Raw genomic sequence first — 12,744 nt, 5'->3', positions numbered from 1 at the left:
ACAGAAGGTTGTTCTTTTCTTTTCTTTTAATTCTTGTTCTTACCACTGTTTCTTGTCTCATCCTTCAAGGTTTCTCCAGATTTGCCTATCCTGAAGTAATTAAACTCTGCCTGCTTACATTAAAGCTCCTTGCTTTTTCTTCTGCCTTCCCTTGTTTTTTTCTCTGCCATCTTTGATTCCATTGTTACTCCAGTTTCTCCAATTCCTGTCTCTAATTCCTTCAGAATAAAGTACAGGCTTCCAAATAAGAACCTGAGAATGGAAAATATGCTCTGCAGATATTAGAGGAAACAGTCAGATGAAATCCAGTACACTCACCTCTGTCACAAGAGAACATACACCAGAGAACAGTGCATACACAACATTCACAACAAAATGGAAAGCACCAGTTTTGCAAACAGGAACATTCTGGGCAAACTGTTGTGGTTCCAACTGCTGCAATCTGGGGGTCATATACCTTTGCACTAAAAACAAGGGAGATGTCTCACATCTTAAAGTAATGTGATTTGTCACCTGAGACTTGTCAGAAACTGACAGTCAGACAATCATTATGTCAGTGTTTTTCAATAAATATGTCTAGCAATTTCTGCTCAAAGAGATTTCTGTGTTCCCTGCATTTGTGACATAGGGTCAAATACACTGAATTAACTATAGAGGACATCCCAACAATTCTTAACAGTTAGAGATTATCATTGACACAGGAAATATGCCTGGTAGAACTCTCTTATTAGAGCTCTCATACTGCCATTAGATTTCTAAAATAATGTTTTCCTTGCCATAGGTCAGCAGAGAATCCAGGGAAGATTCCTGAGCCCCCATAAATCAAATGGCTTCATCTTCTCCTGCTTTTGCAGATTGGTTTTAAATTGGTTTTACGCATCTCATTTAGGTAATCTGTCATCCAGAAATCAAAGGAACTATGAGAAACAGTTTCTATTCAACATATAAAGTATGTTTAAACCATTGTGCTGTAGTAGAGAAAGTCCTATGGTTTCAGCTCACTTCTTTTGTCCCTTTCTTACAAGTATGTGACAGTCACAAAGAAAAAAGAACAGAACAAATCTTTGATCGGTGTTGGACAAACACTTTGTTTTTGTCATTGACCTTGTTAACAACAGTAGTAGTAATGATGCACACAGAAGGAAGTAAATGAAGTAGGAAATCATTACATAAGTATGTATAACTTCATAAAATGAACAACAGAGCTAGCAGTCAATTAGAAACAAAGCTAAATAAAACAATTTGCAGTATGTTCACCAACAACTTCAGTAGAAAACTGACTTCTCTATATTAAATCCACCTCAGTATCCTCTAATGCCTTAAGACAGAAGTTCTAGACACTAACTATATAACAAACTATTTTTATTTCTGCCCATCAGACAGAAAGAAATTGGGTTAGTGTGAGCCTGCCTTCACACAATTCATCCATAGTATTGCAAAATCAACCACAATGCCCAAATTCTGTTAAAGCTTACATAAGACATAAAAGAAGTTTCTCCAGCAAGCATGTCTCCGCAGCATAAGTTTAATGCATTATCTTTTCCCCTTGCAAAATCCAAATTCTCAAATTATTACTAGTCCTAAAACAGGACCCAACCGGGGAGTCCTCTGAGTATTCATTTTGGGTCTTCCTCTACTGGATAGCCCTCACAGGAAGGTTTAACATGTCTATGACTGTCTTCGAGCAAATACACTGTTTCCTGAAAATGAACCAGTGGGCGTTCCGTATGTTCAGGTTCTTGCAAATGGATTTTACATATTGCACTTACTGTTCCTGATATACATTCTCGCTATTGGATAACAGAGGGTAACTATGTCTATATAATTATGTAAATTGGAAGATTTATCTCGCAGGTCATTTTAGTTTTCCAAGCACACTGTCTTCCATGCCTAGTTAGAAAATACAGAGAAGAAAATGGAAAAAATATCCTTCTTGAATCACTTCTGAGACCAAATTAAACCTTACCTCATTACAGTCAGACAATCCGTGTAGTAGAAGTCAGAAGGACTAGGTGGGACTAAGGAAGCATTCTGCTTCTTAAATGATCAAGCCCCTCCCACATCATTTTACCAAATCCATATAACCATTTTTTTAAAGAAAAAAAGAAAACAGTAACAGCTTGATGCTGTCATAGATCTGCCACCTTCTTCTTTTTGCATACATTTTATTAATTCCTAATCTAAGCTATCTCAAGACACCCCAGCTTAACATGCTACCGCATGCCAGCTGCTCAACAACACCTGACTGGTACAGATATGAAACACAATGTGCAACCTTACATTTCTTCCTCTGAAGTTTATACTGATCATGCTCCTTCTTTCATTTACTGCAGATTACTGCTATAACTGCATGAATATCTTGAGAAAACAATAAATTGCATTGCTACCAGATGCCCTGCACACCTTTATTCCACAGCTGCTTACGCCCATCCCAGCAACCTATTTTATTTGCCACTTGACCTACTCCCCAGCCTGCTTTGCCTTACAGCTGCCTAAATGCTTCTGTTGTCACAAGGGAAAATGAGGCATGGGATAAAAACAAGCCTCTTCAGTTACATGGAGGCAAGAACAGCCACTCGCAGCAACAGCTATGGCTTAAGTAAGTCTGTGTTAATATTCAGCTGTCAGGAGTATGCTTTTGAAACAAATCTGATTGTCCGCACTTACCATGCTTTGGCTCACATCAACTGACCTTGAAGCACATGAACTGCATCCCTTTTGGGTGAAAGTAAACCAGATGTGCTTCAGAAACACACCTAATGTGCTCCACTTGCTAACACCACAGGACCAGCCTGGAGTGAGTCCAAAATACGTTCCCCCCCCACCCCCAGCACCAAATGTTGGGCTCTACAAATGCCCTTCTGCTGGGAGTGCTATTTGCCACTGCAGACATAGCCTTATGGTATCTGGGAAACTAAGCCCTGAAAGTACACACTGACTTGGTCACTGCCACTCAGTGCTAAACTGCAGTAACTTGTGTTTGAATCTGAGCTCCCACTCACTCTTGCACAGTTGTACCAAAGTAGGTGCCTCAAATGATGTTTTTGACCATAACCGGTCTCACTGAATTCAGACCTGTAACAGACCGGGATGCCACAGACAGTCCTGTGGAATTTAATTTGTTTACAGTTACCTGACTTGGCTACTTAGGGCAACAACAAAATGAAACACTTATGAAATACTTTTGACCTTAAAATATAGCAAATAAGACTTAACTCTAATGATCTCATGACCTACCTGCAAGCTAAAATATAGGAATATGAATTGCCATTTAAATGAATTCTATAATGTTCTTCATTGTTGAAATACAGGCTGCAAGTTTGCCAATGAAACAGAGCTGCTCTAAGCTCTTGTAGAAAACTAAGTGACAATAATTTGGCAAGAGCATTAAAAGAAAATTAAAATGAAACTGTCCTGAATGTACTCTGTTAGCAGAAAAAGCTTCTGTTTCCAAAGTGATAAATGTAAGATCCGCCTCTAAACTTTCGCAGAAAATATTTTTTCTCCAATTTAATCATTACAGACTAGGTTTCATACATTCAAGTCAAAATTAGATTTGGCCTCCTCTAAAACAGTTAATCTTGAACAGGTAACAGAATTAATAAGGGAGAAAAACAACTTTGGAAGTTTGATAATATTATGGAGTTACAATAACAGAATGCAATCTGTTGATTGAAATCCTTAAAAACATTTTTGATTAAAAACACTGGCAAGATTCCCTCTGATGATGCATACCAACAGGGCTTCATGGATTAAATGGAGCTACTCTGATGTGCACTACCTGGAGAATTAGCCTTACTTTTTTTGACATGGAAGATATCTGAAGCAATTAGATTCAGTGAAATACCCTAGTAGTAGAAATTTTGGCAGGAAGTAAAGGAAGAAGGTGGTATATTGAGTTTTCTGCATTTTATTGGGTTTTCTAGGGAAAAAATTGAACATCCTTTCCAAACACAACTTTTTCTATGATTTGATTCACACTATTAAATTTCCTGGTCATGTAGCCCTATCTTTTTAAACTGCTACTTAAAACTTTCAGATAAATTTGGAATGTAAATTATCTTTGGGTATTAAAAAGTAAGAATATGCTGCTAGAAATCACTTTCTGGACATAGCTAAAGCCATTTAGGCACCCATAAAGATGTTGTGTGGTCTATGTGGTTTAATTAAAGGCTCAATCAACTTTCCTTGATGTAAACAAGAAGTTAGACTCAAATCACATGGATTTCAGTTTCCTTGAACAAAAGGCATTTAAAAAACAATGATGATCAAATAGTCATTTTTCAGAGTTTGGTTTTTGTTTTCAATTTTTATTTTTTACCCCATCACCTCAAGTCAGCTCCACAGTTGTAAACATGTTAAAAGCTCTGATTCAGCCAGCTTCTGTTTAAACGCTTGGGTAAATGAGCTCATAATAAGTAGTAGTTTTTCTAGGTAGATATATTTTGCCTAAGCACTAAGTTGTCTGGCCATGTTCTTAGGATTTTTCATACATATACCCAAGCACATACTCCTCTCTGGTGTTACATGCACATGAGTCATAGCTGAATTGTTTGAATGTTACTGCAAGCACTTCCCAAAAAAAAAAATCTTAGTAGTAAAGCCTCAGAGAAATCACTACACCACAAAGGATCTGAGACAGAGTAGTGCACATCTTTCACTTTTACTTACTATATTTCAGATTTTTAAAGGAAGCTAATCAAAGACAGAAGATACCTGTGTTTTGCTGCGTACATGGTTCATTAATTAAATATGTAATTTCTGTCACTCAGGTGATATTATAGCGTAACAAAGAGCAAGTACCAATGACTACTTTTGAATTATATAAATCTTAAAATCTGATGAACACTATACTTGTGGCTTCTGATAAAAGTACTGCTTGTTTTTATTTACTGCCCACTATCACATTAGCATTAAAATGCTTTGAAGCCAGTACTGTATTTAGTCTTTCATTATTTACAGAAGACACTAACATTACTTAAGATGGAGGCTTTTATTTTCAGTCCTCAAATGGCTCTAAATTGTTCTTGTTCAATTCATTTGAGGCATACTATTATATTTTCTTCTTTAGCTATTCAAGTGTAAATGTTTCATGAATAAATGAAAATGATGAATAATAAAAGGGTGCACTATGTGAATATACATTTAACATATATATTGTTCAGTTCCTTAAAACCTCAATTTGTAAACTCCATTCAATACATTTCTGTTTTTTAAAATGCTTTCAGAACTTTTCATATTTTCCATTAGAAAATAATGCTTCCTATTTCAATTGTATCTATAATCTGATATTAAAAAATAATTTTCATTGACTACAGTCAAACACAAGTTATTCATTCTTCATGAGTTAACACTCCCCCTATGCTATGGAGAATACCAACTAAAAAGTTTAATATTCAATATACTTTTTTTCTTCTTTGGAAGAAAGTATAATGATAAATAGCAAGTGAAAATATTATTTCATTTTATTTTGACAGGAAAAATGCTTGCTTTGTTCAAGATGCAGAACATACGCACTTCCTAGCACTGAGGAACCTGGAGGGTAAACTACCTCAAGGCATGAGCTGATCTGTACATGTATACTCACACACAGTGAACACATTAGAGCCTTTGTCAAGGTTTCAGTCAGGCTTAGGGGGGTGTGTGGGGGGGGAGGAGGTGGAAGAGCTATTTCTCTTTTAGTGTGATACTGTCTTTGTTTCTTGGGAGAAGATTCTTTCACTTGGCTAATATAGTATGGCTAAGTTAGGGGACCTAGGATCAAGTCTTAGCTCCTAGATCCAGATGCACTGTCTAGCTGCACCTTAACTTGGTATTAGGGAAAAACTCAGGCATCCAAATCCTCCTCTGATCTTGATCTCAATAGAAAGGAAACTCAAGTATGTATGCTGGACAGAAGCTGCAGTACGCTTCAGCAGAAAGACCAGATACAATCAAAAATCACTTGCTTGATATACTGGTGTTTTCCTTGTGGTTTTAAGAGGTTTTGTTAAACAGACAAAATAAGATGGAGAACCTTAGACATAAGAAGGAAACCTCATTTCTTCCAAATTCTTTACCCCAAACTCATGTGCAAAATCAGGAAACCAGCAGAACAAGTTCCATGAGTGCAAAGAGAAGAACAAGAAATATGTCCAGGAGCTATGAAGTTCAGAGGCAGCAGAGGGGATAGAAGTTTTCTTATAAGCTGAAGGAATTCAGAAATACAGGCATCTATTGAGATATTCTCAGGGTAAAGGGGAAAATATTTGCAATTCTTTGTTTCAGTTATGGAAACCTTTAAGATTCAGCAACTCCCTGGCAGTAAGTTTATCAGTAGGTACAGAAGTCTAAAATAAGGAACTTCGCAAGCGTATTGCATTTTGACTTTATAGTCTTATATGAATCATCTTTAGTGCTTAAAGAAAAACAGCAGTTACAAAACCCCCCATCTCCTTTTTCTAAAGGACAGGCTTACATATATGCACACATTYACACAAACACATRCATATTACACTWASTGTGTGCAACAGAAATGTTCAAAWTWCCAMCAGATCACCAATGGACAAAWSTTAMTTCWCTTGGGGCTTTTTTTTTTTTTTTTTKYTTTCCCTATTTTAACATTGTATTTATCAATAGTAACATTGAAATATTGCTCTATAAATCTGTACTTGATACAAATACAGATCTCAGCCATAGAAATAAAGCTACAGGGTAGCACATCAACACAGCTGGATATGCTAGAGACAGTGTCTTCAAGAAAAGCCCACTACTCTTAAGACCTGTTTTGAGGAACACAGCCACTGCATCAGCCACAGGGGAAGTGGAACATGTGTTTGCAGAACCATCCCCACTCAGGTCTCAGTGTCCTCTCAAAGCTTCTCTGGACAGGAAAGTTAGGTCCTACATGCAAGGTCACAGACCCCTGCTGTGTCCACATTCTGCACAGGTGCTGAAAAAGGTTGCAGAAGGCTGAATAGGCTTCAGAATGATTTTGGGGTTAAGAGCAAATGTGTACTCTATTTTTTCTTACCTAGAGATACAATGGTCTTGGATTTATAACATTAAGACGCTGGTATTTTGGGTATTCTTCCTAGTTCTTGGACAAGTCTTTTTATGGTAATATTTAAAAAAAGAAGAAGAAAATGTCTTAAATAGTATTAAAGTAAGTCCTTCAACACCAAGAATCTGCAACAAGTTTGAATGAGCTATTGTAAATACTGAAAAGAATATAACACTTGTGTGCAGCATTCCATCTGAGTGAATTACTATTGCTAGGACTAACGTATTCTTTCTCCAGATCCTAGTTCAGGTCTATCTGCACAGGAAAGAATTGCTTTATAAAAACATACCTTTTGCTTTTCTTACAGTATGACGACACCCTGCACATTTGATTTTTTTTCCCGTTACCCCTATCAAATATTAGGTTTGCTTAAGACAGTGTGTAATCCGGTATTAAGTGTACTTGTACCAACTTTTGCTCTCATCTGACAGAAGACAGATTTTACATGCACTAGAATGCTAACAATAGTGTTCCAGCATTTTACAGACAAATAAGAAAATAATTCATTGGAAAATATCTATCATTCTGAGAAAAATACTCAAGTCAATATTATAAACAGACAGCGGAAGCAAGTCACAATAAAGAAATGAGTAAATGTATCTCTTTAATTCTCCCCCCCCACACACAAACTGAAAGATACCGCCCTGAGAGTTCCTGTGCTGTTGATCAGTTAACATTTAGGATTACTGTGGATCTGCATATTTTTGGTACCTGCCTTACCCAACCAGGACTTCATTTCAAAAAGACTGAGTACTCACAAATCCAGCTGAGGGAAAGGGTAACAGTGATTCCTAAGCACTTTGAAGGGAAAGCCCAAGTATTTCAAGGAAGGCAAACAAACAGGACTTTGAAAAACATGTGGACATTTCTGGAAGATCTGACTGAACTGTCTGTCCCAAATTTTCAGAAAAGCCCATCTCCTAAAAATAATAGGAACTATTTTGCACTAAGTGCTTTTGAAAAATCTTGGCATCTTGTTTAATAATCTTTGTCTTTCTTCTTCTGAAGTACACTGATACTATCCTTGTGATTAGGACGAAAAAGGAAATTTGCTTTACTTTTTTAAATTAAAACCACTTTTGTATAATGGCAGCATACATTACTGCGTACTTCAGGTTTTGAATGCTACAAATCAACACTCAGATGACACGCTAGTACAACAGCACATTGTTACCTGATGAAAGCAGCAAATGAGTATCACTGAATGCTGATATCCAAAGTAGACTGTATTCAGGCAGTAACTGTGAGCAGTTCCTACAGTAGCTTCTATAGATATGTTGTGAATTTTCATTTATCATAAAAGTCATTTCAAGATGGTGGTAAAATAATTTGTACTTACTGTTGTAAATTTGTTTTATAATAGTATTCAATACTTGGCAATAGCAAAGTTGGTTATTGGTCATATGACAAAAAACATTACTCATCACACCTATACTTACAAGCAATGAACCAAAGCCACAAACTGTAGCTATTTATAAATACCTGTATAAAGTTTCAAGTCACTTACAGTTGTTGAGCGTGTGATCTAAAAGCAAAAGGGTCCTTTTCAAACTCAGTTATCCCCCTGCTTGAACTGCATCAACATGTCAAAACATACATGTAAGCCTTAACTTTTTAAGTTGTACATGAGGACTCACAGAAACATTGTGAAACAGCATAACGATGGGCCTGTTTAAGATCAGTTTGCTTTAACTGTCAACTCAGAGTAAAAATTACTTTGTGGATTAATACAAAGCCTTGCTTCCTTACAATGCAGGGAGCCAATGGACACTAAGTAATAATCAATATTATTGCCTGAAATAGATGCCACTTTAAAATTTAGATCTTGGTATTTGCTACTTTCTTCTTAACTTCATGACAGTTTCAAAATGCCTATATATTTAAGATACCATTTGAAATCCATTAATACCTCTGTTTACATTTCAGAAAACTCAGCTGTGTATCACAGACCACATTGTAATAGTTGGATTTTAATTTATACAAAAGGTCAGAGTTTTGTTTTTTTTTTCTTAAATAGTAGCCAGAACTCACTGGATCTCCCAGAAGAATATAATTACTCCCTAAGCTATTACTGTGCTTCACATTGTGGCAGTTATGCTTATTACCATATAGATGAGTTGAAACATTCTTTATTACCTACAAGCAAATAAAGGAGTATATAAGCTAACCAAATGCTCAAAGACCACCTTCAAGAGATACACAGACAAAAGCAACACTGTGATTCTCAAGTCCCTGGACACAGGTGTTCTTCTTTCCAGAAACTAAGATTTTTGCTCTTTCACCTTTACTGTGGCATCAATGATACAATTTTTCAAAACTGAGTTGCCAATTACTTATATGTAAGCTTCAGTGACCACTGGATGCAACAGAGGTGAGATCAGAGAATATTAACATAAGGGAAACATCCTACTAGGATCGACTTCTGATCTGAATCAGCTACCCAACAATTCTGGAGGTAAATGATAGTTTTGTCTTGGAGTTCTTGAGTTTCAAAGTTTAATGGATCCCATTTTCCTTTTTTCTCATACAACATCTTTTAAAAATATGAAATTCTAGTTTCTAGCAAAGAGACTCGTCTGCAAATGCTGCACCTAGATGAACATCTTCACTGTGGATAAAGAAGCTATCCCGAGATTTCCATTTTTAAGTTTTCAGGAGTCGAATTTCAGCTTTAAAATATCTGAGTATTATATATTTTTTTCTCACTTGAAACAGGTCAAAATGTACCATCAGTAATGAAAAATGGGAAGTTCCATTCTGAATAAGACATTGTAAACAGATGATAGCAACTCTTGCAATACTTGCTTCTATGATACTCAAATTACTAAGACATTATTAATAGTAATATCAATAATTCAATAATAATTCTAATAATTGTGTTTTTGCTGAATCTACTTAAAAATTCAACCCCTAGACCCCTCATTTTGAAGCAAGCCATGGTCTAAACACTATTGCTTCCCTAAAAAATTTTAAGGCTACTAAAATTCAAAGTGATCTATGATTCTTGAGAAAACAAAAATCAACTATTATTTGTGTCTATTCACTGGCTTGATTCCCTCACAAAACGTCTGTCACAAATACTTATTGTCCCAGAAGCAGCTGTAGGCACAGAAATGCACATTGTGTAAATAAAGAGTACATCATAGCAGATCTCCATGACAATATTTATCTTCACAAGTGTGGAGAGGAGTGTAACTCAAACACGGCACAGCCATTAGTAAGTTAACCTGTCAGTGCCTCTTGTCTCAAGTGAAGACAGATGTCATGAAGGATCAGCCATTATGGATGTTTTACCTCCACTAGGTACAGTATGTTCAACATGATTTGCATGAAGAAATTTGTCTAGATTAGGATTTCTTACAGAATACTGACAAATCTGTCTCTCCTACCATGCATCCCAAACAGTCTTCAGACTCTAGCTTGACTAGATTTTTGGGCAATCACACCCAAAGTAACTTCAACCTCGTAACTAGCAGTCCATTGGGGAAAGCAGACTTTTCACTGTGAAAAGAAAGGTTTGGTGCTGTGGTTAACCTGCAAGGGAGAGGTCTGTGGTGGGAGATCCTAGGTGAGGAATGAAGTTTGCACAGAGCAGTACACACACACACACACACAAAGACAGACAAATGACGGCAGAGTAGAAAATCAGTATATCCTCTGCTGGCTGAACCTATGGTCTCTGTTTCCCTGCCAATGCCAACATGCTAAACTGGCTGCAAGCAGCCTGAAAATTGGACATCCCTCTATGGTGCTCTTGGGTATTCGGCCTTGGTAAGTCGGTTTGTCTTTTCATCAGTTTTCTCCACCTGTAAAATGGGATAATAATGCATTCTTGTCTACCAAGAGACTCGTGAAATATACACTAACAGTTTTGAGGCACACAGGTAATACGACGAACATCATAGAAAATGTAAATGAGGAAGTGAATATTTCAGTGCAAAGTTTAAAGGGGTTTTCCTGTACAGTAAATAAGGATAGATCACATACTAAACTGTGAAAGACTGAAAAAGAAAGAATAATTACTAATGAATAACACAGCATGCAATTAGCTAATTAAGACTCTATCCCAGAGTGAATATACACATAGGACAGAATTAAAATTGCTCATAAAACATTTATTCTGTCATTTCCTAACTTTTTGGTGCTAGACTTTGCACTCTTTAAAAAAAAATTAAAATAGTATACTGTAAGACAATAATAGGTACATTGAATAAGTCTTGAGAAAGAGGACAATTTTCAAAGAAAAGTTATGTAAAATTGCTCTGAGGTGCTAAAAACAGTCTCCTAAATAAAACCTTCTCTGCAGTTCACCATGAAAACATTCAAAGGGGCAAAATTAATTAAAACAAGCAAGGAGGAGCAAATCTTTTTGGGGCTAGCCACATCAAGAGGGTATATACACCAGATAAGCACACACAGAGCTTCAGGCTTTTTTGTGGCCCTTCTTTACCAAGAAACAGCCAGCAACACATTGCACAGGTTTCTCCACTCTCAAACACAACATTTTGACAGCAACCTGGAGAAGCAAAGAGCTTCAAAGTCCGGGCATGTGACAGTACATCACAGCAATCATACCATACACTGCCAACTTCACCCTCTGCCCGCACATCCTCTGCTCCAGCACCCTCACGGCACTTGGGAAAAACCACCGTTTGCTCTGACGCGACACTTCTCCCTCCTTCACGCGGAGCCCTGAAAACACCTTTACCACGAGGCTTGTCCACACGCGGCTTCACCCGGTCGGCTGGCCACCCACCGCAGCAGCGCCACGCACCTCCATTTCTGTCCCTCCTAAGCCGCTCGGTTGCCCCCCGCGAGATGGCGGCGCCAGCGAGCCCGGGGCGTCACCTCACCCCTTCCCCCCCCGCAACAGTCGCTCTCAACGGCCCGGCGCGCGCCCGCGAGCGCGAGGCGCCGCCTCGACCCCCCACAACGGCCGATTTCAACGGTCCAGCGCGCGCCCGCCCTCACACCCGCGCCCCCATGAGGGGGAGGCGGCGGCCCGCGCGCCCCCTCAGGCTGCCGCTTGCCCACCTGCGGGGCGCATGGCGCCGCTGCTGCCGCCGCCGCTCGCTCTGCCTCCCCCGAGGCAGAGGGCGCTGCCCAGGCCGGAAGCGCAGGGCCGCCCCGGGCTCCTCCCGGCCGCCGCCCGCGCCGGGGTCGTGAGGGGAGCCGGGGGCGGCGGGGCCGGGAGCCGCCGCTGAAGTCGCGCCCCCCTCCCCCCGCTTCCCCTCCGCCCCCCTTCCCCGCCCGTCAGACGCTGAAAGAGGCCTCGGCTGTCAAAACTTGGTTAGTTTTGAAGAGAAAATGAGGTGGGAGCCGAGTGTTTTCCAGCTCTAAAGAGTTCAGGGTTTCCTGCTAAGCCCGCTGCGGGTTTCCTTCCTCGCGGGGAGCCACTGCGTTGCGTTATTTAAGCACATGGAAAGCGGGCCGCGGATGAAGGGTGCTTGGGAGAGGTCCCTCTCCACACGCATGCCGAGATCTTTATCAAAGCGACACAGTTTTAGTGCCCAGCGTTGAGGCGTTTGGAGTCGGGGTGATTAGCACCCCTTTGGTATTATGCTGTCTGATAATTTTTTGACATCACAGAGAGGAAAATTGGAAAAATTGTTAGAGAAAGCAGCCTGTGAGAGACTGTAAATGCTTCAGCCCACTGCTATGCTAGCTCTTGAATTTAATCAGGAGCCATTGAGCAAGGGAGC

General features: G+C 39.0%; 1 protein-coding gene across 4 annotated transcripts in view; it reads right to left on the bottom strand.

Annotated features, from left to right (window-relative positions):
* The window catches only part of BANK1 (B cell scaffold protein with ankyrin repeats 1), a 152,621-nt gene extending 140,510 nt beyond the window's left edge, over nt 1-12,111 (bottom strand). For all 4 annotated transcript variants that reach the window (XM_026078455.1, XM_026078459.1, XM_026078458.1 and 1 more), the window contains exon 1: nt 12,077-12,111. In XM_026078455.1, the coding sequence (XP_025934240.1) occupies nt 12,077-12,089 (13 nt within the window). In that variant the 5' untranslated portion in view covers nt 12,090-12,111. The remainder of the gene's footprint in view (nt 1-12,076) is intronic.
* Nucleotides 12,112-12,744: the final 633 nt, after the last annotated feature.

Source organism: Apteryx rowi, unplaced genomic scaffold (assembly GCF_003343035.1).
Source record: "Apteryx rowi isolate R43461 unplaced genomic scaffold, aptRow1 scaffold_48, whole genome shotgun sequence".
Taxonomy (NCBI): Eukaryota; Metazoa; Chordata; class Aves; order Apterygiformes; family Apterygidae; genus Apteryx; species Apteryx rowi.
The sequence above is the reverse complement of the archived record's forward strand: the minus strand, read 5'-3'. Positions and strand labels throughout refer to the sequence as shown.